This window comes from Harpegnathos saltator, unplaced genomic scaffold, assembly GCF_003227715.2.
Source record: "Harpegnathos saltator strain DR-91 unplaced genomic scaffold, Hsal_v8.6 scaffold289, whole genome shotgun sequence".
NCBI classification, from domain to species: Eukaryota; Metazoa; Arthropoda; class Insecta; order Hymenoptera; family Formicidae; genus Harpegnathos; species Harpegnathos saltator.
Genome location: NW_020230082.1, coordinates 466,664 through 490,776, shown reverse-complemented (window position 1 = coordinate 490,776; position 24,113 = coordinate 466,664). Strand labels below are relative to the sequence as shown.

General features: G+C 40.1%; 4 protein-coding genes across 5 annotated transcripts; 3 read left to right on the top strand and 1 right to left on the bottom strand.

Annotated features, from left to right (window-relative positions):
- Positions 1–3: 3 nt before the first annotated feature.
- Positions 4–975, bottom strand: LOC105190656 (huntingtin-interacting protein K). Its single transcript, XM_025299694.1, has 3 exons — positions 739–975; positions 336–443; positions 4–236 (listed from the first exon to the last, which is right to left on the bottom strand). Exons 1-3 carry the CDS (start codon positions 922–924, stop codon positions 141–143), a joined length of 390 nt encoding a protein of 129 aa, XP_025155479.1. The 5' UTR covers positions 925–975; the 3' UTR covers positions 4–140.
- Positions 976–3,292: 2,317 nt separating this feature from the next.
- On the top strand, positions 3,293–10,885 carry LOC105190657 (tetraspanin-1). The gene is made up of 4 exons (XM_011153502.3): positions 3,293–3,717; positions 6,877–7,191; positions 8,868–9,140; positions 9,308–10,885. Exons 1-4 carry the CDS (start codon positions 3,655–3,657, stop codon positions 9,455–9,457), a joined length of 801 nt encoding a protein of 266 aa, XP_011151804.1. The 5' UTR covers positions 3,293–3,654; the 3' UTR covers positions 9,458–10,885.
- Positions 10,886–13,171: 2,286 nt separating this feature from the next.
- On the top strand, positions 13,172–17,499 carry LOC105190658 (phospholipase A2 inhibitor). Of its 2 annotated transcripts, XM_011153505.3 has the most exons (6): positions 13,172–13,856; positions 14,725–14,807; positions 14,890–15,157; positions 15,473–15,789; positions 15,914–16,284; positions 16,483–17,499. In XM_011153505.3, exons 3-6 carry the CDS (start codon positions 14,897–14,899, stop codon positions 16,737–16,739), a joined length of 1,206 nt encoding a protein of 401 aa, XP_011151807.1. In that variant the 5' UTR covers positions 13,172–13,856; positions 14,725–14,807; positions 14,890–14,896; the 3' UTR covers positions 16,740–17,499. The 2 variants fall into 2 exon arrangements, with proteins under 2 accessions (XP_011151807.1, XP_011151806.1); XM_011153504.3 differs by having other exon boundaries at positions 14,725–15,157.
- Positions 17,500–17,958: 459 nt separating this feature from the next.
- LOC105190659 (uncharacterized) lies at positions 17,959–21,881 on the top strand. The gene is made up of 6 exons (XM_011153506.2): positions 17,959–18,461; positions 18,778–18,916; positions 19,738–20,155; positions 20,385–20,902; positions 21,054–21,245; positions 21,344–21,881. The coding sequence occupies exons 1-6, from the start codon at positions 18,342–18,344 to the stop codon at positions 21,454–21,456; spliced, it is 1,500 nt and encodes a 499-aa protein (XP_011151808.1). The 5' UTR covers positions 17,959–18,341; the 3' UTR covers positions 21,457–21,881.
- Positions 21,882–24,113: the final 2,232 nt, after the last annotated feature.

Sequence of the window (24,113 nt, the reverse complement as noted above, 5' to 3'; positions counted from 1 at the left end):
TACCATTTGTATATGTTTGATGATACTTATTAATAAATATTAATAAACCAAAGTCTTAACAACTCCCGGACTAATGTGTAATTTACAATGGAATTTATGGAGTTGCGGTCGCAAGAGATCACTCACAGTCCTGTACAATATCAATTAGTTAATGTAATTAATGCTTCTACAATATCTCCTCTATGTTCTCTGAGAGTCTGTTCTGCCAAGTTTCGATTGATTTCCATCTCTTTCATCTGAAACAAACATTTTATAGGCTACAGTTCATTGACTTGATTTTTAATATATATAGGTTTCAATCTCTGCAGAATATATAATACAGGCTATATGCTTACAATTAAGTCGACATCTTCTTTTTTGATAGATACTTTGAGCAGTTCCTTCTCCTTGGCTTTCTTCTCTGCGGCTTCTTTATTCCGCCGGTCACCGATTATACTCAATGCCTGTTAAAGTTTTTGCTTTTATTCACATAAAAATCAGATTAGATAGATATAAAATAGAAGTATACGGCAGTAATTGGACAATCTAGGGTAAATAGGTTATGTTTAGGTTAACTATTTAATAAATCAAGCATCGATCTCTCGAGACATTCCGCCACTTTCGTAAAATAATTGTGAATTTAATTACTTGGAGCAATAACGTAAAGCACGCCGTTCAATCGATTTTACACGGAAAAAGGCAAATGTGTAGCATCAATTAAGATCTGTACGCACGTGTACACACAAGGTACATACTTACGCATGAAAACCCATCGGAAGATGAAATTTCCTTCTCTTCGGCATAATCTGTCACCTTCTCCAAATCTGCCGCGCCGCTATCATACTTGGCCGCTTTTTTCTGAGATTTCTCTTGCTGCACATCATCGCAATCTCCATTTACATCGTCATCCGCCATCTTTAATTTTTCTCCCGGGATCTCCGGCATATATTGAAGGTGTTACAAATTCGTAATTCTAAGTGCACTTTCTGCACTTTTAGACAACTTTTTGCTCTCGTCACCGACGAGGTAATATAAAGACTGACAGCCCTGGGTAACTTTCCGTATCAAACATAATATGTTATTTATTTTACATTTTGAATTGATGCAATATTTTAATGTATATTTATTTTTGTAGAAATTATTGACACTCAACCTAATTTGTTATATCATGTCTTTTGTGGGAAATATAAGTTTAAATAACTATATTTTATTTTAATATTTCAATTTTATTTGGTTAAAAGGTCACAATAACAAAATATAATGAAGAAAATAATAATTTGTAACAATACTTGGCGTAAATTTTGTAACATCTTTATTTTTGTAGAAAATACAAATAAAATGATATAATTTGATTTTATTTTATTTTTATTTGGTTAAATTATTTAATATCATTTTTTATAAAAAATAGAAATTTGAATAGTAATATTTCATGTTAACGTTTTTAGATTTGTTATATAAAAAAATATATTTCAGAAACATTTACTTTTGTATATTTATAATTATAATATTAGCTAGTTAGTTATAATATTAGTATAAATCAGAGCTGGCCACGATCTCCACATTTCGGGCGAAATTCAATAGGTGACGCCTACCGTCCCCCTCGCACCGCTACGCGCTCAGCGGCCCTGGTGACGATCGCGGTACACTCAGGCCCGTCGCTGTATAAGAAATCAGCTGGGGCGTCACATTATCATTAAGATTGTTTCCTCGTTTAATAATCACGTTAAATATATATATGTTTATGCATTATATATGTATGTATGTATGTATGCATATATATATATATATATGTATGTATTAAACACGTAAGTACTAAACACGTAAGTATTAAACACGTAAATATATATTTTAAAGTAATTATTAAACGAGAAAACAATTTTAATGATAATGTGACGCCTCAACTGATTTCTTATACAGCGATGGGCCTGAGTGTACCGCGATCGTCACCAGGGCCGCTGAGCGCGGAGCGGTGCGAGGGGAACGGTAGGCGTCACTTATTGAATTTCGCCCGAAATGTGCAGATCGTGGCCAGCACTGATCTAAGGAGAGAAGAGTGTCAGGAGCGTCGAGCGTCAAGTAGCTTAGTGGTCTAGAGCAGTCGCCCAGCAAGCGAAAGACCCGGGTTCGATTCTCCCCGGTTTTAGCGACTACCGCGTTCTCGATATTTTTCTCTCTTCGGAACGAAAATAAGATGCAGGTCCCCAACGCACGACGTCCCGTCGCCACCTAGTACGCCCTCCTTTTTTCATGGCTTTATAAGTTAAGCCAACGGCACACGGTGCTTGTTTTTGTGCTGGATTGCTTGCTGAATGAAAATACTGCGTTCTGATTAATGCATTTCCATTCATCTTCGAAAATGTACCAATGAGAACGCAATATTTTCATCCAGCAAGCAATCCAGCACGAAAACAAGCATCGTGTGCCGCTGGTTTTAGAATGAGCAGCTATTGGTCTGTTCTTTGTAACTGCACTGCTGAACTGATGCAATAAGCTAGAGTGAGAAAACCTATATTTGTCTCACTTTAACTTATTGCACCAGTTCAACAGTGCAGCTACAAAGAACAGACTATATAATTTACGTTTACATGGCAAGGTTAATCCGGATTAGTAACAACCGTAGTTAGTAAATTCTTTGATTCGATTGGTATATTCTTTTAGATCTAAAAATATACTCTAATCGGATTCGAGACTGCACTAACTAAGTTACTAAGTCGAAGTTAGAAGCCGTGTAAACGTAGTCTATATTTTTTCTCACTCTAACTTATTGCACCGGTTCAGCAGTGCAGCTAAAATGAACAGACCCTCAAATTCGAAGTTAGTGACCTGGACATGCGAAACATTGGCCGCGGTCAGTAGAACAAAGTGATCAGAGAGCGCTTAGTGATTATTGTCTGTGATTGGAGCATTCTTTTAGATTCTTCATAGACCCAGAAGTATTTACCAATCAGGAGCGAGATTCAGTGGAAAATCTAGTAATGTTGTCCAACTGTTGAGTCTGCTGAATGCAGCCATTGGCCGCGTTCAGTAGAACAAAGTGATCAGAGAGCGCTTAGTGATTATTATCTGTGATTGGAACATTCTTTTAGATTCTTCATAGACCCAGAAATATTTACCAATCAGGAGCGAGATTCAGTGGAAAATCTACTAATGTTGTCCAACTGTTGAGTCTGCTGAATGCAGCCATTGATTGGCTATTACTATATACCCTAGGTAACTTCCACCGCGCGTCAAGCGTTACGTTCGAACGTCGAAGCTTCCTTTCTATGTGCATTGCAAGTATCGGTGCACTCGCGACGCTCGCTTCTGCACGAAGCGGTACGAAGCGAGCCTTTCAGTAGCGTCGGCACGGCTGACAATTTGTGTATGTTGTTATATTTCTTATGGTCATAGTAATCGCGGCAGTGCGTGCGTGAATCCGCTATACAAATGCCAATTCCAAGATTGAACCAATAAACACCGTAGTGCCCGCGCGTCGTCAGCTCAACAAGTTGAACATTTAGACGACTGTGCGTCTGCAACGCGGTTGGAGCGTCTATTATGCACACGCGAAGAAAAAGCGCGTCCCTTCGTTGACCGCGGACGTTCCCAAGCGATAATCGCGCGCGCGCGAACAGACTGATCATCTCTCATCGTAACTGTGTCCGCAACAAACGAGAGACGAGGAATCGAGACAAGATGGGGCAGTGTTGGTACAACTTTATATTGTGCATGCTGTTTACCTCAAGCGTCATGATCATGGTGAGTCTCTCTGCAGCTGCCTTTCGGTCTGATCGATATTCGCGTTTCCCTTCACCGTCTGGGAACGTAGAGCATCACACTGCGTGCTCCTTCTACGACGTCATGAATGATTTCCAAGTGTTTACCCGAAAAAGAGAAAAAGGAGATAAGACATGATGTAATGTTGGAACATATATCGAACTAAAGCTGCCGTTTTAACGATTGTCCCTCGGTGTGTTCCGTGTCCAGGGAAACGGATAAAGATTAAATTTGAATTGAAGCGCGAACATTTGGAATTGTAAGATTTAGCATATAAATACAATTTTTATTTTGTTTGAGCTGCAATTGACGATGCCGAGAACCGAGTTTCAATTTTGAAACGCGAGCGAGGTTTCACGCACACGAGTCGAGATTGCGTCTGCACGTTCGTGACCGAAATATCGATGACAGACCGAAATCACATTAAATAGAGACCAGAAGATTGTGCAGAGAAGTCTAGGAAACTTGGAAAAGAATGGAAGGGGAAGAGAGAGAGAGAGAGAGAGAGAGGGAGAGAGAGAGAGAGAGAGAGGGAGAGAGAGAGAGAGAGGGAGAGAGAGAGAGAGAGAGAGAAACTTCGGTCGGTGGAGTAAAACATATTTTTCATTACAACAAAAAATAAAATTAATATTAATGACAACCAAAGTAAAATGACATAAAAGACGCGTTCGTTTATCGCGCGCGATAAATCAATTAGCGTCTCGAACACATGTGTATCACACTTACGAAATATCTCTCCTAGGCAAACATGGTTAAATATAGTTTCGATCGAACAGAGAGAGAGAGAGAGAGAGAGAGAGAACGTACATTCTCTTCCTACGGAACTTTCGACCCACGCTGCGGCCCAGTTTCTCCCGTCCCCATTGCCCCTTCTTCCTTCGTGGTCTCTCCCTCTGTATTATTCCGCCTACTGCTTTGATATCAGTAAAAGATATCTTTTGAATAATGCGAGCGTGCACTTTGCATATTCTCGCTGCGATCTTGCGGAGCCTCACACAGCGCCTTGAAACTCATTGCATCTTTATTAATAGCGACACCAGACTCGACACTGCGAATATTCAGAAAATTTTGCTCTATAATTTGCTATTCTTTTTCTTTCTTTTCTTTTCTTTTCACGGTATATATTATTTTCGCCGAAAGATCTTGCAGCATTAACATGCCGTTATTGCTATGTTTATATTTAATAAAAATAATAATTGATAATAATTTTTACAATTAATTAAAATTAAAGAATACCAAAGAAAAACACCGAGCAAAATGTCCTATATATTCAGTTATATAAAATTAAGCAAATGATCGCAAGGTTCCTTTGATCAAAATGGAACAACGCAATGATTTCGCTGGACCCGTGCGCGAATCGCGGCACGATCATTATTAATTCTGATATTAGCTGCTTGGAATCTGTTTGATTCACCGGATCACTTTTAGTCGTTGCGCGCGATCACTCCTACATCACTGGATCTCGTGTAACCTCGCGTGAGTAATAATAAGAAACATAACATGTTCCAAGACGCGCCCACATTCGTTACGGCTCAAATTGGAATTATCACGTTTAATATACTCTCCTACAGCCGGCCAACTGCCTGTTTTCAGAGGAAATCGTACTCGACGCGATGCGTCTCCCACTCGAATTTGGAATGTACTCAGGCGAAATTCCAATCGAGTCGCGTGTGATTTTTACGTGTGAATTGCAAATATTTACCTTTGTTTCCTCACACACGGCAAATATTTAACGTTCGTTACGGGCTCGTATTAACATATTTTCACTCTTATCTCCTCGGTTTACACAGACTAATTGACGACTTCGAGCGGCGAGTGCCGCTTCGCATTCGCAAGAACGGCATGCGCTCGAACGTTAATTAACATTTGTTCGGGTCGTCGAGGCAGGAAACGCCATAATAATCCATGCGCACACACTTACTCAAATGGAAGCTCTCGCATCTGGTGGACAAACCGCTTCATTGTAAGCGTCATCCGCTTTTGTCCTACGACGGGCCCGCTATGGTCCAAGTTTCTCTCGTTAGGCGTTTGTTCGGTCCTGCGCCTAAAAGTTAATCTCAGGACTGTAAGGGCAAGAGCACAAGCTTTTGCATAACACATAATACACAACGCATAAAAGAATAAACCAATTAGTTTTCGTCATTTCCCTCCTCAGGATAGAAATGAAGAACTCTGATTGATTGATTCTCTTATGCGTTGTGTATTATGCGTTATGCAGAAATCTGTGCTTTTGCCCTTAAACTCGAAATTCCTTTTTGTACGGTGCTATATACGACAAGCCTCTTCGCAGCATGAATGACCATGAAAGGGCCAGAACACAGACTTCTGCATAATACACAACGCATAAGAGAATCAACCAATCAGAGTTCTTCATTTCTGTCCTGAGGAGGGAAATGAAGAAAACTAATTGGTTTATTCTCTTATGCGTTGTGTATTATGTGTTATGCAAAAGCCTGTGCTCTTGCCCTTACAGTCCTGAGGTTAACTTTTAGGGCAAGAGCACAGGCTTTTGCATAACACATAATACACAACGCATAAGAGAATAAACCAATTAGTTTTCTTCATTTCCCTCCTCAGGATAGAAATGAAGAACTCTGATTGATTGATTCTCTTATGCGTTGTGTATTATGCGTTATGCAGAAATCTGTGCTTTTGCCCTTAAACTCGAAATTCCTTTTTGTACTGTGCTATATGCGACAAGCCTCTTCGCAGCATGAATGGCCATGAAAGGGCCAGAACACAGACTTCTGCATAACGCATAATACACAAGAGATAATACATAAGAGAATCAATCAATCAGAGTTCTTCATTTCTGTCCTGAGGAGGGAAATGAAGAAAACTAATTGGTTTATTCTCTTATGCGTTGTGTATTATGTGTTATGCAAAAGCCTGTGCTCTGGCCCTTCGGGTTTGAACTGTTTCTGTGAGAACATGTGTAACTGAAAAAATTGGAAAATGGAAAACATGTTTGGATAAAAACATGAATGTAAGATAAGACTATAAGATAAAATATACATTAATCAAGCAATTTTTCGTTGAATAAGAAAGAAATTGTAATTATAACTATAATAGAAATTCAATTTTCATTGTGTACACAGTGAAAAACAGTGACGCCTAACATGTTAATCAAGATTTGTTCAGACTGTTGCAGTGCTGCTGATAGCATTGGCCACATGGATGTTGGCCGACCGAAACACGTTCCTAGTGTCATTCGCCGAGGAACAGCTAAATTACGAAGTGACTCTGTACCTCTTACTCGGTCTGGGGATCATCCTGGCTTTCGTCAGTATACTAGCCTGTTGTGGCGCTTGCAAAAAATCTCGATGCAATGTGATGACATCCTTCTGCATAATGCTTGTCTGTATCGTCTGGCAAATCTCCTTTGGGGTATGGGTCACAGTCAACTCTGACCGTCTGAAAGAACTGTTGAAGTCCAACATGATAAACACCATAAAGGTGAGATCGTATTAAGGTTCCATTAATTTAGTGACCCATTGAAGGCTGTAATGTTATTGCACTTGTTGATTGCATTGGAGGCTTGACATTCTGACGACATTAAAATTTATAAAAAATTTGCAATTACTTTTACTGAGGATACAAGCGTAACTGCAAATTATTGTGTCCTGTATACGGAAAACATTGTAGCAAAGTTACATTAAAATCAAATTCCTTTCTACAATTTTTTTGCAAAGCTGGCAACAATATGAATTACTGTAGAAATAATAAACAACATAAAATTCTATAGCAATATTAGGTCTTCCGGTTAGTTTTGAAGGATGTTTTGCAAAAGAAAGACGTTTATTTTTGAGAGACGTTAAATTATATTTTATTCAAAATATTTTCCATCGCTAGCTATAACTTTTTCCCACTTTTCGGGCAACAAGTGAATTCCGCGATAAAAGAAATATTCGTTCTTCAAAGCAAACCACTCGTCGAGCCATTTTTGTATTTCTTCATATGAGTTGAAGTGCTGGTCAGCAAGGCTGTGCTGCATAGTTCGAAATAAATGGTACTCGAAAGGAGCAGAGTCTAGTAAATACGCGGCGTGTGGTAGGACCTTCCATTGAAGTGCCGATAATGTATCCTTAAGTGTCTTTGCAACGTGCGGTCAAGCATTATCGTGCAACAAAATCAGTTTGCGTTTTCTTTGAGCTATTACTGGGCGTTTTTGGTTTAAAACAAGATTCAAATCTATTAATTGTTGTTAATAACGCATAGCAGTGATTGTTTGATTCACAGTTGTAGCAACTCATAAAACACGACGCCTTTCATATCTCATCAAATGCACAATAAAACCTTACTTCTGTGGATGTTGCGTTTGGAGTCGATATCGATAAGCCTGGACTTATCCACGACTTTTTACGCTTAGGATTATCATAGTAGATCCATTTTTCATTTCCAGTTATAATTTGATACAAGAACTGCTTCTTTTTGTGACGAGAAAGCAATGAAGTGCAAATAGTTAAACGATTTTGAATAACTAATTCAGACAATGCATGTGGACAACCATTTGCCTTCTTTTGGAATCTTCCCCATTACGTGTAAACGATCTGAAACGATTGATTTACCAACATTTAATGCTTCAGCTAGTTCTTGAAGCGTTTGGGCTTTTTCATCCAATAATGCCTGCAATTCGGCATCTTCAAACTTTTTTGATCGACCTGAACGTTCTTTGTCTTTCAAATCGAAATCGCCGATAGCAGTACTCGTATGTTTTAACCGATAAAGAAAAATAAGAATAAGTTTCTGAGATGAATCGGTGGGCTTCAGCAGCCGTTTTCTTCGAATTGAAACAGTAAAGCAATAAATGTCGAAAATGTTCTTTACCACGCTCCATTTTCAATCGCATAAAAAGTGTGATTATGTTCACGAATGCACATGCCATGTATCAAATTACTTGTAGAAATGTCTGAGCTTTAAAATGGCGTACCAACTTTCAACATATCTCTTGTAGATTTCTAGCTATAGCCATCTATATTAAGCTCTCAAAATTAACCGGAACACCTAATAGATTCGATAATAAATTGTATCGAGAACCTCATGTGCACACGCAGATTTTCGAAACTTCCATATTAATTTCATCAAAACAATTGTATGCGAAAAAAATTAAATGTCTGTCTTTTTCATTGCAGAATGAATACGGCGTGATAGAATCTCGCACGCAGATCGTGGACGCGTTCCAATACGAACTTGAATGCTGCGGCGCCACCGGACCAGCGGATTGGGCCGGCAGTAAATACGCGAACAAGGATCCTTCTCTTCCGTTTAATCTGACTGTTTCCAGCAGCGTTACTAATATATACAATGTGCCGGAGTCGTGTTGCAAAATGACAGACAGCGCTATCTGTAACGACACGCGCAAGATGAAAATCGGCGGAATCGTGAGCACCGAAATTCACAACGAGGTAATTCACTTTCTACAAAAAAAGAAAATAATTACAGAATATAAACTTTGTCGCTATGTAAAAGATGGTCGCTTTATAAAGAAATAAAAAAACTTGTAAATAAAGAGATACGCATGCGACAGCATCAAATTCCAAAATGAAGCATTGAACTGAGAATCTTGTTGCAGGGCTGCATGGATAAATTGGCGATTGAACTGTCGAAACAGACCGCGATTGTCGGTATCATCTCGATAGGCCTCGGACTGCTGGAGTTCCTTTTTATTTGCATCAGCTTAATATTCGTTCAGATGCTCGCGAAGGAGAGATATAAAGCTTAAATACTAAGCATAAACCCGTCGCATCGTATAATACGTGAGAAAATACTGAATGATAATATCACAACAATCTCTTTGAACAAGAATCTCGATTTTACCAAACGTACAAGAAATTAAACATTAAAAGTGCAAAAACATAAGGAAAGAAATAAGAAAGATGTTTTACCACGAATTTGTGTACCACGGACGTTTAATAAACACACAACACATATACATAAACACACACATATACACACAATACACACATATATTTGATCTTTCTTATTACTGCCAAATGTTCTATATATTTATATATAGAAATGTATATATACATGTATTTTTCCAATTTCAAAACTTATATAAAAGCAAAAGCATTTAATTCTCTTTGCAATGTAACCTAGGCAGTTAGGTTCTCTTCGGGCCAAAGTAATAAACCAAACCAACATGCCGCGCCGGCACAAGGTGAAAAGTAAAATTTTATTTTAAATGACATGAGCGCAGTGCGTGACAGCTATTAGTAATACATTACTTTTACAACAGAGAGGATATCTTGTTTTTTTCCATCTTTGTTATATTCTCGACGTACGTCCTTAATCTTACCGACACTTCCGATGTATTTTAAATAATTATTAAGTCGCCGCTTTTCCAAAGCTGCGATTTCACTCGAGCTGCCCTATGTATCGCGCGTTACATTGTAATAACGCACGCGTTTAACAACGTATGTACATATATGTGTATATATATATATATATATATATATATATATGCTTACGCATGCGTGTGTAATTATGTATGTATGTATGTATGTAGGGTAATTTTAAGAGATCTCATATTGATAAATGTCCCGATATCTCCCACAAATCAAATCTCTGTACCAATATACAGGTAAACAATATGGCATATCGATAATATCTACGATAAGAATATAATCCCAAGTCGGTATACTCTGTAGTAGTACCAACGAGGTTACTGTTAAAGACCGTCAACCCTCGACAAATCCATTTCCATACTTCATAATACATATACAGTTCTCTCATTACAATTTATTGGTATACAAATTGATATGATGAAGTATATCAGACATTTTTGTGAAACTGTATTTCGGCACGATGATTTGACGTGAAATTCACCGACAAAAAGTTATTAGATAGCGAAATTTGTCATATACGTTAGATTCCTCAAGGCTAACGGTTCTTGCTCTCACCTCGTCGGTCGTAATAGTCTACTGCGCGATCGTCATAGTGTCTAGTCTATAAACGATTGATACTAATTTATCGGATTTACCTACTTTATACCACGATATATACACATGTTATATTTTATATATGTTATTTTTATATGCATATATTAATGATTAATGATTAATTAGTGATTGCGTATTAATAATTTTCTCTGTGGACTTCCTGTGTGAAATAAACAAACGCCACTATCTATTCGCGCTCTGTATTTGTACTTATGTCGTTTTCTTTTGACGGCGTTCACGAATAATAAGACGCCCACCGGTAAGAATAGTGCAACAACCTATAATTTTTATAATACGTATCGCGAATTCTATGATCGATACTTTTGGACATTGATATACATACTGGATATGAAATTTCACGGTGTGTATAATTGTGGACGTGAAAGTTGCTACATTTTTTCTATACACAGTTTAACAGAAGAATTTCTTTTCGAGAAAGGGAAGTTTCTTACTGTTGGATATGTCCCGAAACTTGAAGAGAAAATATACCGACTTTTGCGCCCGCCACTACACACATTCTATCGCGACTGTATAAGATTTCTTTTCAGCAAATTAAGTCCATCTACGTGCGTAGACCATCTCGATTGATTAAATTTTTGTACAACTTTCGAACCGATTGACGTAGTTTTGGTTATAAAATTTTGGATTTTTTTTTTAAGAAAAATCAAATTTAATGGCATATGTAAGTCAGTCATAGTTATGCTGTTAAACTTGTAACACGGGGTAATTGATATTCATCAAATGCAAACAATGAGAAACAGCGCGTAATAATACATATTTCATAATTCACGCAATCGTACTTTCATATATTTTCAATTCTAAATTAATTTTCGTATATACGCACATGCGTTTATTAATATAGATAATTATATTAGATAGTAAATTATTAATATTAATAATTTATACGTGTACATATAGATATTAATAAACGCATATGCGTTTATTAATATCTATATGTACACGTATAAATTATTACTAATTAACAATAAATTCTACAAGTTATTTTATTCGACCGAGTTCTCCGACAAAAAATCCAAAAAAAAATTAATTTTCACTTCCAGTTTTACCAATTTTCAAGTACATCCAATGGAAGAGAAAATTCGATGGTGATGCTATCTCGTATATTTTGGTAAATACTATCGAGTATAATTCTAAAAATTTATAAAAAACGCCTGCTTTAGATTTTGATTAATTCCATGGATCCATAAAAAGATAAAAATATAACCCAGGCATTTTTGTAAACTTTTAGAATTGCATTCGGTAAAATTCGTCGAGACGAAGAAAACGACATCATACTCGGTTTTTTACAATCATCGGAAGTGCCTGAAAAAGTTTACATTTTTTAAACATGGAGTACTGAGTTTGGAGCACTTCCAGTAGTCATAGAAAGTCGTGCGAGATGTCATTTTCTTTGTCTCAGCGAGCACTATCGAATGTAATTCTGAAAATTCACCAAAAACTCTTGGTTTAGATTTTTTTCATTTTTTTATGGGTCAATGAAGTTAATCAATTGGCGTATTTTCGGTAATATTCTTTTAATACTTTCCGATACTCTTTTCCTATTATTTCATATCTGTTACCATCTATGCTTATTTCGAGCTACAGTTTCATATTTCAGTCACGATATTTTTAAAAGGGCGCTAATGCACAGCGAGATTTCTGTGGTATGCTAAATTCCGTAAGACTCAACAGTCTTCATTAGTATCTCGTCAATGTCTATTTGAGACTGAAACCACCATTTACCAGCCTGTATAAAGTTTAGCCAAGACTCGAACCACAATTACTAAATTAGAATTTTATTCATTTCTTCCATTTTGCATTTTTGTATCAGGAAAATATTATGAATAAAGAAGTATATCGAGTCGAATTTAGTCGAAATTTGAATTACAATTGTCCAGTTCCCATGAAAGTTTGGTGAGACTCGAACCATCACCACGCACACACAGTTACAAAATTGAAAAGTTTTTAGTTTTGTTCACTTTCTCGGTTTCATGTTCTCATATCAGATTAATGTAATGAGCACACTAGCCTTCAAAATCTTAGCTGGAACTCAATCTGACCAATTTTATAAATGTATTCGTCAGTACTTATCGAGTTACCTAAAATTGTACCATCGTTAAATTTTTACTAAAATGAACTAAATGGACTAAAAATGAAAGAAAGAGAGAGAGAGAGAGAGAGAGAGAGAGAGAGAGAGACAGTATGTGTGTATGTGTGTGTGTGAGAGCACTTGATAGCTGGAGGGGAATGGGAACGTGAGAGAGAAAGAGCGATAAAGTATAAGAGAAGATGAGAGAGAGAGAGAGAGAGAGAGAGAGAGAGAGAATCATAAGTTAAACAAGTACTTTCTATTAAAAAAGTGTGCTCAAAGTTGTTTATTGATGACATGGCTCATTTGTTCATTCGTTCATTGGTGAACCAATGTTTCTAAAGTCGAATGAAGAAAGACGAAGGGGGTCGTGAAGAGGGAAAGCGCTATGGGTATCGTCGTTTTGTTAATGTTCGTTACGATAGGTGGGGATTGGGGCCCAGCGAGGTCCCCAACGGGTCCCATGTTTCATAGGAGGGAATGGGACCGGAGGTGCGGCCAGGATGAAGCACAGTCGATCAATGCTGTGCGGTCCGCTCGTACCGCCGCGAATACAGGAGGAGTACGGCGTCGCAGGGGCAGAAACACCGCTTCCTGCCCGTTTTGCCTGCCTGCCTGCCTACCTGTCTGGCTGACTGTCGCAACTTTATTGCTCTTTTGCTCTTGCCACGGAACGTCATGTCCAGTGGAACCAAGAGCTCCGAGTTGCCGCATGGAGTGCAAGCCGTGTGAAAGAATAAACGGCTAAACCGTATACGGAGTTGATCATCCTTCTCGTGTGCCAAGTGCCTGTCGACGTTCCGGAGTGTAATAGGTTTTGAATATCGGTGCTGCCATATACGGTATCGGAAATATCATTTCCTTCTCCTCGTCGTCGTCGAGGACGAGTAGTGCGGTACAGAAGTGGAATTCGAAGACGACGAGACACTTTCTACCTTGAACGGTGGGGCTGTACGTGGGGCCTTAAGTTCCTTTCTTTTTCTTCTTCCTTATCCTTCTTCTCTTTTATTTTTCTCTCTTCTTTTCGTCGTCGTCGTCGTCATCGTTGGTCAACACGCGCGGGAGGAATAGTAAGCAGGAACCTCTAGCAGGTAAGAATCTCGCACGCACACGCGTGACTCAGCTCGCTATTCATCCATACTCCGTATTGTTAGTGTATATCAAAAGTTATTCTTCTCTGAAATAAATAGGTAAATGAATGAATAATGGATAAAGAAATGCCGCTGCTTCTTTCTGTGTGTTTCTTGTATCAAATATTATTTTCCCTTAAAAATTCGAAAGCCGATTTAACAGGCCTTGTTTTCTTTCCCTCCCCCTCTCTCTCTCTCTCTCTCTCTCTCTCTCTCTCTCTCTCTCTCTCTCTCTCTCTCTCTCCGTCTGCGTGTGTGTGGGCATTATCTTCTGTTTATTTGAAATTATCAAGCATAGACGAGTATTTCTCTTCCCTACGTCTCATCTCGCAGTCGAGTCTTGATCGTTGCGCGATCGAGTGAATTCGTCTTACGTCCCAAGGGAATTCGACGAGAACGCGATACTCGACATCACACCTGTCGCGTGGGTGAGCTAGTTTGACGTTTCTCGAGAAGTATGACTCGACGACCTACTTCGAAGCTGACGCTTTGATACTGCACAGGCCGATACGACGACGACGATTCGCGTGGACGTGATCGCTTCGGACGTTCATTTCGAGTCCTTCGATCTGCTGTTTGTAGTCGAATACCACGGGACGAAATTCTGCTCGCGGCAGATTTCAATCGGGGAGAATTCAGAAATTTCGTATTTCACATGATTGTACGTGGCCGTATAGAGGCAAAAGTCACATATAACATGAGATATATAATTATCTTTTTCTCGAGGAACTTTCAACTCTAGACTTAAAGTTGACTTATAAAATCGGTCCAAATGACTCATGTTCCAGAAATGTTATTCTTAACAATTCTCTGATATATGAATTTGTAGATTGGCAACGCTGTGTGCGAGGTTCTTTTCGGCTGACGGCATAACGGATCTCGTGCGGCACGTTTGTTCAGATGATTGTAAACGTAAGCTTCTCGAGTCCTCTTCGCAGCTGGACGTGGAGTCATCGTTCGAATTGTCGCGGCGTCACGCATCGACGTGTTTCAGAGTCACCATGAAGGCCGTCGTTCCTCGTTTAATACTCGTACTGCTATGCACAACGATCAACGTCAGATCGATCAACGACTGCAGCGATCCCAATTTCCATTCGCTGGAAACGTCGGAGTCGTCCAGGCTAGAGTGCGGCCCGGCTTTTAAGAACCGTTGCCATTGTCTTAGGACATGCTACGACGGCCATCATCAGTACGTCGTGAATTGCACGAACACCGGCTTCAAAGACGCCACCTCGCTGTCGCACCTACCCAATGAGACGCAAGTACGTTGGCAGTCGAAATCGAAAGTTTTGATTTTAAGCCCTTGCGATCAAATTGGTCTCCGTCAAGTATCTTACCGCGTTCGATCCTGCTTTATCGGCCGGTATATCATTTTGTTAAATTCACATCAGAATGTCGCGTGCGAGCATTCATAAGAGAATCAGGACACGTTCAACAACGTTCGATCACATATAATATCTCCCTGTTAAAATAATACTGAACATACAAAATAAGAAAAGATTAAAAACTCAACGCTCACATATGGAACATTCCAACACGCAATCCGCGTGTCCGGTCTAACGTTTTCACGCGTTCAGGTGCTCATTTTCACGGGCAACGAGCTGAAGGATCTACCGTGGAACGTATTCGGCACACTGGACAGCCTGCCGTACCTGCGAGTGATCGACATGTCGAACAATAAGATCCGCGAGATTCACGGTAAGGCGTATCACCACGTTCAGCACGTGGAGCGTCTCATACTCGACTTCAACGAACTCTCGTTGGACCCCGCGAAAAGTCATCCTCGAGTGTTTTCGAATTTCGTATCCCTGCTTGAGCTACACCTGACCGACGCCTTCGAGGACGGCCCGCCGAGGAACCTGGCGTCAACGCTTCACGACATCTTCGTCAATAGGTACGTCTTCTGCGATGTGATCGCGCGATCATCACGTATTTCTTCTTCTATCTCGACACGACACTGAGCGCGACAGTGAGTCGCTCAACAATCGTCATTCCTGGCACAATTGATGATCTCTCAGCAACCTGACGCACCTCATAAAACTACACCTGGAGCAGAACGAGATCTCCGAGTTCCGCGACGTCAATGTGTTCTGCGACCTGCCGAACCTCATGGACCTCTACCTCGGCGATAATGCGCTGAGCGCGCTGCATTTTAACCTGTCCTGCTTGCACAACCTACGCTTCCTTGATCTGCGGAGGAACAAGTTCACCAGAGTGCTTGAGCGTGACCTGCATATCATGGACAATCTCGCCAAGCATGACCGTGAGGTGTCTGTCGACTTCTCCGGCAATCCCTTCGAATGCTCTTGCAAGCTCAACCCGTTCGTCAAGTGGATGGAGAAGATGACGGTGTTTGTGCGCAACACCGCTCGGATGCAATGCCGCGAAGGTAATAATCCTCGGTCGAGTACGAGGCACAAATTTCGAACCTCCTTTATTGAGTCTCTGAACGAAATCTGTTTCACGACGAGACAAATTTATCGAAAGTATAGTACCCTGTAGTTGTAAGGGAACTCGTTTTCTTTCCCACTTTCCCACTTTCATGTGTGTGCCGAGAAATTTCTATATTCACTTCCTCTCATTACAGGCAACGTGAGTCGCGAGCTTTACGAAACGAAGAACTGCGCGCCGAAATTGCTGGCTTCCACTCGACGAGGAACCACGGTGCTGCTTGCCTTCCTCTTCATGGTACTCGTCGCTCTGATATGCGTGTTGCTATACTTGTACAGGACGGTACTTCGGAAGAAGATCGGCACGATCGGGCCGATCGCGCTCGATTCGGTCAATAAGCGAGTGCGGTACACCACGATAGCAACCGGCGAAGACGCCCGCGAAGACGTGTGACGAGTCGTCCGAGAAGACAGGACGCAGGATGTTCCGGCGGACGAGACATTTCTCTACAGGATCGGCACAAGTATCGCTCATCTCTGTCCGTCAAGGCGAGCCGCGTCAAGGCGGTCCGCGTGAGCCAAGGAATCGCCATGCTGGACACGCTAATAAAGAGAACGCGAATAAAGGAAGCTTCGTAAAATACCTCGCGGAACATAACGGTATCGTTGTTTCCTGCTAAATTAAACGCGCGGTACCGTTCGGCATCGTCGCATCGTTGGCGAGCGCGGACGTCACGCGAGTGAGAGTCTCTCACCGAAGTCGCTTACGAAGTTACTATTGAGCCCTGTAGAACCCCCAAACTGATCGATTCTACCTTTTAATAAAATTTAAATTTGATATTATATCTTGCAAAGCACTAACCACGCGCTCTGCTAAATGTTGGGGAATTAAAAAAGATTTGCAGAAGACGAAACTGCGATCGTTTTATTTTCCGAAGGAACGGCTCCGTGGAACATGACCTCTCGCGTGAGCCGAACCAACATCACGATGTAATAATCGTCAGCCGTTTGCGAATAAATGTATTATTTATTGCGAGAGCAATTGTGTGCCTCCGCACTTGTACTTGATCCTACGTACCTTTCCGGACACAGAACACATTCCGTCGCGACACAAAGATTCGTCTTTTATCGCTGGATTGAGTGCTACATTTTCGGAAGTTTAAGAGAAACGGGGTATAACATGGTCGACTGACCGGTTAGAGAAAGGAGAAGAAGAGGACTCTAACGCAAAGTGATTGTTCAGGAGTTTTGTTCAGCAACAGAGAACAAATTTCGAGAGGGGACTCGCAAGGAACATCCGCGAAGTGTATGTGTCTCCGGTTTTGACAAATCTTGGCATATTTGTAGAGTAGCCAGAAATAAAGGATCCATATTTTTTTATCGGCAATAGCTCAGGTTTAAGAGGTGAAACTGCCCCTCAAAGTTTCATTCCCTCTGTGTTATCTCGATAACTATTGCAGATAGGGAAAAGCATTTTAAATAAAAATTGTACGTTCTTTTATGCCATACAATTTTTGTTTAAAAAGTTTTTTCCTATCTGCAATAGTTATCGAGATAACATAGAGGGAATGAAACTTTGAGGGGCAGTTTCACCTCTTAAACTTGAGCCATTGCCGATAAAAAAAAATATAAAAATATAAAAACAAATAAATAATACCTTATTTTTGGCTACTCTACAAATATGTCAAGTTTCGTCGAAATCGGAGACACATATTTCGTGGATGTTCCTTGTCAGAGACGAATTTGGCCAGCTGGAGTTCGCGCGAGGTCGCAGCGTTGTGGCAGGTGTAGGCTGCGCGGTGCGGCGCGGCGCGGCGCGCTTTTTCTTTCTTATCAACAGCTATCAGTGCGCGTCGACATCTTAGCCGAGAGATTAGATACCGCAGGTAGTACGTTTTAAACTGCCTTAATGCCCGCCGCTGTTTTTCCAAGGTGGCAATCAATAGTTCCGGTAGTGGCCGTGTGTCTGTGCGATTAATTTGCGGACTCTTCAGCGGTATTGTCGTCGTCATCGTCGTTCGCAGCCGTTCGCATTGCAAGCGGACATACGAGGAAAATGTCACTGGTCGAGCGACTTCATCTCGATGAAGTCGTCACCTCGTATCCGGAGCTCGGACCCACTGCTCCAGATGGCGGCTACTCGTGGATCGTTTTGCTCGGCGTCATATTCATTCAGGTTCGCTCGTCGCTTATGTTCAAGGGAGAAGTCTAAACGCTGCCAGCAGGATCCCGCAACTCGGCGACCAACTCGGAACTCGGAACCGTGGCTGAAACAGCTGTCTGATTGCGGTTTCGTGAATTTTCACCTCGCGATTCACGAAACTTGCTCACGGGAGTGTTTAGAGTTTTATTCTGATCAGCGTTAAACATCTACTGCTTAAAGTTCTACTCAATCTCATCATATCGAATTTCTGATAATCGAATCCGTTAACAAAAAGAGACCTCGTACAATGCCCTGTTATGCTCGATTTCCGATACTCGTGAATTCACAGATTACCGTGCCCAGCGTGCTCTCGATGTACGGCGTGGTGCTGGGATACCTGGCTAAGAACGATGCGCTCGACTTTGACGTCTGGAGTCAGAAGATCACCTGGACGCCGATACTGTTCGTCGCCTTCTGGAACTTGGCGGGTGCTTGTTTCTCTTTCTTTCTGTCGCTAATTAATGGACCTCTCATTACAAGTGCGACATGCGCGACAAACACAGTTCATTTAATCCATTAAGGCCCATCCTTGGACCAGTAAAGATATAGAAAAAAGTAACTATTGGGTTGGCTGGCATGAGGACTCGGGGTCCTAGCAATGATTATTGCTTCAAATTAGTTGAAAAAAGAAATTTTTAAACAAACTGTTGTAAACAAATTAAGAAAAATTAATTTAATTCCGAAGAACTGACCACCTCAATCGATTCTACGGGAAAAATCACTAAAGAAACATGTGTTATACTTTCGATTTTCCGTTTAAAAAATTGTTGTAAACAAATGAGGAAAAATTAATTTTTCTTAATTTGTTTACAACAATTTGTTTAAAAGAATTTCTTTTCAACCCATTTGAAGCATCAGTAATCGTTGCTAGGACCACCTATGCCAGGAATCCAAGTTACTTTTTTCATTACCGATCTAAGGATGGGCCTTAATGGGTTAATTTAATTTAATTTTGGAAACTTATTGCGTTTTCACTCTCATCTTCATTTATATCTTTATCACTTATCACTTTATATCTTTATATCTTTATCTTTGTTTCCATTTCACCGTTCATTGTTGATCTAATCGCATCTTTAGTAGTTCCAGCATAAAACAGTGTGAATAACGCGATTTTCAGAGATATCGTCTTTTGAGGAAAGCCCTAGGACAAACAGAAAGTACCTGCTCCTCTCCGTCTATCATGAACAATTTTCTTCGATTCTCTCTGGCCCCGCTGACCAGATCCTCTCTCTTCTTTGTCACGATTTAGACCCATGGACCAGGGCAATCGCGGAACTGGCGTCGATCCCGCGGCTGGTCGGCCTCATCGGTGTAGGTCTCCTCAGCACGGGTATCATCGCTTCTGGATATTTGGCAACCGGCGGAGTGGGCGCTTACCTGGCCAGCCTTAGCGCAGGGGCGGTGATGGGCATCGGCGCAAGTTTCGTGATCGTGCAGAGCGAGACCCTGCTGCGGAAGCACTTTCGCGTACGGCTGCCGTTAGTGTTGGCCTTGAAGAATATCGCAGCCTCGTTCGGCTACACGCTCGTGCCAGCGCTCACGCACTTCCTTCTCGAGGAGACTGATTTGAAAGCTGGGCTCTTGCTGATGACCACAGCCCTCATCCCGACTGCCATGGGCACGTTAGCCCTGCGCTCGCCGGCTCCACAGCGAGCGTCTCCTTACAGGTGACAGCTTTTTTAAAAAATGCTCGCATTCCTTTCACATTTCTTCACTGCGGAGGGATACAAACGAGGTTGAGGAATTGATTTCACGCATGCCGACAAGCTTGCCGACTATTTTGCTGTCTTGTTAACAAGAATATCCCGCGATATTTCTCAGTTAGTTCTCGAAAGTCTTCCTCAATAAGATCTGCAAACAGCATAATGCCATAATGACGCGTCGCTTCGTCGGTAGGTTACTCTTGTCAGGCGACGAAGACAACGAGCTGGGCATTAGAATGGCCCCGGACATCGCCGAAGAAACGAACGATCAGAGTAACAGCGCGAATAACGTCAGCTACCTCCACAGCAGCGCCAAGCAGGACACGAACGCCGCGCCGTTGTTCAGCGAGGTCAACAGCATTTACGCTTTCCAAGAGGATGAAGACGTGGAGCTGTTTGTGAATCCGAGCGTGCGGTCGAAACGGTGGCAGCAAGAGTTCCGTGTGCTCCGTTACTTCCGCTTCTGGGCAGCCCTAGTCACGTGGATCGGCATGAAGGCTTACTCGCTCTTCTTCTGGATCCTGGTGCCCACCTTGTATCTGAAACGCTCGTTGCCCGAATATTATTCGGATTGGGTGATGTTGCTGATTGTCGCCGGCTTCGGCACGTTCCTGCCGAGTGTCGGTAGTTGCTGGTTGATCATCACCACGATGCGATACAGAAGAATTTATTTCGGTGTCACTTGTTGGCTCGGCAGCCTCGTCTTGATAGGTACGAGATATCTTTACACTTTCGTTCACGCATAATTCGTTGGAACTCGACTCGAGAGTCGTTCTGTTCTGCGATTGGAATTTTACTCTGAAAAATTTAGGGAAAGTGAACGAAACGTTATCCCCTAAATCGACCACGATAATCTTCCCAGGCTTGACTTTCGCCAGCAACTATTATTGGTTCTTCACGTGTTCGCTACTCGGTGGAATCAGCATTAATGGCCTGCTCATTTGCCAAGACTCAACACTCTGCGACGTATTGGGAAACCAGTTTGCCCATCGTTCGCGCAATCTATTCTCCACCTTCATCGGTCTTGGCATGCTGTTCTTCTGCTTTATGCGTAGTGCGTATCAGTGGCAACTCTGTCTTGCAAACACGTCAATTGAGTTCTTGTTACAATTGCTTTATGCTTCTTACGAATGCACTTTGTGACAATTGTAGGTGAAAACGTGTGCCTTCGAGTGGTCGCGCTCCTGCAGTTTCTCGGCGGATCTTATTGGCTGATGCCGCCCATCTGGGACATTATACAAGCGCGGAGCATCAGGCAAGCTTAATTAGTTTAATCGCGTAAATTAATAAGTTATGTTTTAGTGCAAGTATATATAGTTGTAAGGCGATGAGATATCAAGAGTCACCGTCATAATTGATCTCGAGCACATTTAAATGGTAAGAAACACTCTTGTAAGATCCACTCTTAAGAATGGGGTAGCGCATGCGCACGCACACGCACACACACACACACACATTTATATATACAATGCGAATTGTACAATCAAAACACCGGTTATTTAATCTTTAAACACTAACTAAATATTTAATTTTTTACACGTACACACACGCAAATTCGCGTGGATTACACAATTTGCACAAGATTGTCTAAAATTTAAGGCATCATTCCTCGTGACTGATATGAAACTGATTGATCGATCAAACGAAAGGTTTTACGCTGCGCATACATCTCTGCGTGTGATTTATCACGCAATAAAAAGTGTGTCTTGGAATTTTTATTAAAATATCTTCCTTAGAGCGCTCGAAACGTCAACAACGCACGGTTTACAATATTATCACACTGATCTGTCTTACTTTACTAATGTGGATTTATGCTATTATTTGCGAATTCTCTTATCTGCTAAGAGCGTATGCGATCATATGCCGGTATAAGTATTAATTATATTATTTTTGGAAGCAATGTCAACAAGTTCCTACTTACAGTGAAGATAGCGGGAAAAACAGAAGAAGGGAGGAAGAAAAAGAAAAGTGAGATAGCGAGACAGAGAAAACGGTTGGAAAGACAAGGAGAAAAAGAAACAGTAATGTAAGTAATATAAAGGCAGAATTATATATCACAAGATAAGTCGCAAGGCAAGCGCGGAATACGCCAAGTTCCGTGACATCTTGCGTGTCCTTAAAAAAGAAGTTATAAAAATGTCGACAATCTTTTGAAATTTATACGCGCATCATTCGATCATGTCTATCTTCCGGATTAAAGTCTTACCATTGACTAAGTAGGATTATATAATAAAAACGACAGGAAGATTGTTCGTGCATATATCAGAGAAATATGTAACGATCATGTAATAATCGACTAATTTATCGCAATTGCTATATAAAATTGCTTTCTTTCAAACATGTAGTAGTAAACCCACATATAGCTTCTTTTCCGTTTCTTTATTCTAAATATACTAAACTATAATTTTAGAATCAACGATCGTTAAAATCGATAAAATTTTCTTTATTCTTCTTATTAACCGTTGCAACGTCGATAACTACGTAACTAATGTACGAAAATTGCTTGACAAAAGAGTCCTCTGGTCTCTACGTATTTCTCTACTCGCAATTTCATCTTCCTTCTATCATTTGCTCACCACTCTTAGCTTGCTAAATTGCTCACATTCTTTTTGGCAATGTGCATATACGTATCGAGCAGATGTACACGTGCAATAATTCAATTAATCGTTAAAATTACACTTACACAATATCTATATGTACAAAAGGATGTGTTCACCTTCTCGAATTTATCGCGATCCATTATAAAACGAGAAAATGGAAGAAGAGATCGATAAACATTTCAAATGAAAACTAAAACTTAAAACTTATCACGATCGACATAAGGGATTTCTTTGATATAGATTTCTCTGCCTTTTCTTAATACGCGTCTCTTACGGAGCGATATATTGATTTCTCTTTCATTCTCTTATTAATACTGCCATGGTGAACTCATAAGATGCCGAGCGCATGTTATAAATGCACAAGAAATTTCCTCTTCCTATGTATATGTGTATATATTTATATATATCTTTGTTAATTATATATTTTTTCTATATATATATGTGTATGTGTGTATACGTACACACATACACACATATGTGTGTATAAGTTTTGTGTGTATATATAAATATATACGCACAATAAAAAATATATGTATATATATATATATATATATATATAATATGTGAAGCAATATATATACATATATATATACCATACATACTTATATATTTAAATATAACATGCAACACGATTTTTTATAATGTAAAAAGCTACGCGTATTTTGGTAATTAAATATGGATGTACACTGAGAGAAAAGTATATGATATTTGGAATTATAATGATATAGTAACTAAATTATAGTCCGAAATATCATATTTATAGTAAGTATTACCATAATATCGGTAATAATTACGATACAGGCATAGTATAACCAACCATATAATATTTTTACTAAGAATTATAGTAAGTTAAACTAAAATTATTGTATGGATACAAATACAAAATGGTAGGTAAAGCAACTCTTTTATATAGTCAATATTACCAGAATATTTGTTAAATGATGACAGATGTACTACTACATGAATATTAAATCTCACTATATTTGTGAATTGAGAAATTACCATATATGTGGTAAAAGTAACTAAACAATTATTTAAGACAATCATTGACTATATATATTTGTGTTTGTTCTACTATATTTTGCAGGCTCCACGAACTATAAAAATATGGTTGACGCCAAAATGAACTATAAAATATAGTGAGATTATAGTTAATTCAACTATATTTTTCTATCAGTGTACCTTCGAGACTTTCAGTGATCGCACACTCTCGTGATAACATATTCTTCAATTAGCACGTCACCGAATATTCTATCGGATCTTGGCAAGGGAAAGTGATAACGTAACGATCTTGCTCAATTTGAAAATGAAGGGAACAGTCT

Excerpts from the sequence above, each read along its gene's own strand:
- LOC105190656 (XM_025299694.1), bottom strand. The coding sequence starts at position 924 with ATGCCGGAGATCCCGGGAGAAAAATTAAAGATGGCGGATGACGATGTA. Across the intron at positions 444-738 it reads CTTCCGATGGGTTTTCATGC|GCATTGAGTATAATCGGTGA; the intron begins GTAAGTATGTAC and ends AAACTTTAACAG. Across the intron at positions 237-335 it reads AAGAAGATGTCGACTTAATT|ATGAAAGAGATGGAAATCAA; the intron begins GTAAGCATATAG and ends TGTTTGTTTCAG.
- LOC105190657 (XM_011153502.3), top strand. The coding sequence starts at position 3,655 with ATGGGGCAGTGTTGGTACAACTTTATATTGTGCATGCTGTTTACCTCA. Across the intron at positions 3,718-6,876 it reads CCTCAAGCGTCATGATCATG|ACTGTTGCAGTGCTGCTGAT; the intron begins GTGAGTCTCTCT and ends AGATTTGTTCAG. Across the intron at positions 7,192-8,867 it reads ACATGATAAACACCATAAAG|AATGAATACGGCGTGATAGA; the intron begins GTGAGATCGTAT and ends TTTTCATTGCAG.
- LOC105190658 (XM_011153505.3), top strand. The coding sequence starts at position 14,897 with ATGAAGGCCGTCGTTCCTCGTTTAATACTCGTACTGCTATGCACAACG. Across the intron at positions 15,158-15,472 it reads ACCTACCCAATGAGACGCAA|GTGCTCATTTTCACGGGCAA; the intron begins GTACGTTGGCAG and ends TCACGCGTTCAG. Across the intron at positions 15,790-15,913 it reads CACGACATCTTCGTCAATAG|CAACCTGACGCACCTCATAA; the intron begins GTACGTCTTCTG and ends ATGATCTCTCAG.
- LOC105190659 (XM_011153506.2), top strand. The coding sequence starts at position 18,342 with ATGTCACTGGTCGAGCGACTTCATCTCGATGAAGTCGTCACCTCGTAT. Across the intron at positions 18,462-18,777 it reads TCGGCGTCATATTCATTCAG|ATTACCGTGCCCAGCGTGCT; the intron begins GTTCGCTCGTCG and ends GTGAATTCACAG. Across the intron at positions 20,156-20,384 it reads CAGCGAGCGTCTCCTTACAG|GTTACTCTTGTCAGGCGACG; the intron begins GTGACAGCTTTT and ends CTTCGTCGGTAG.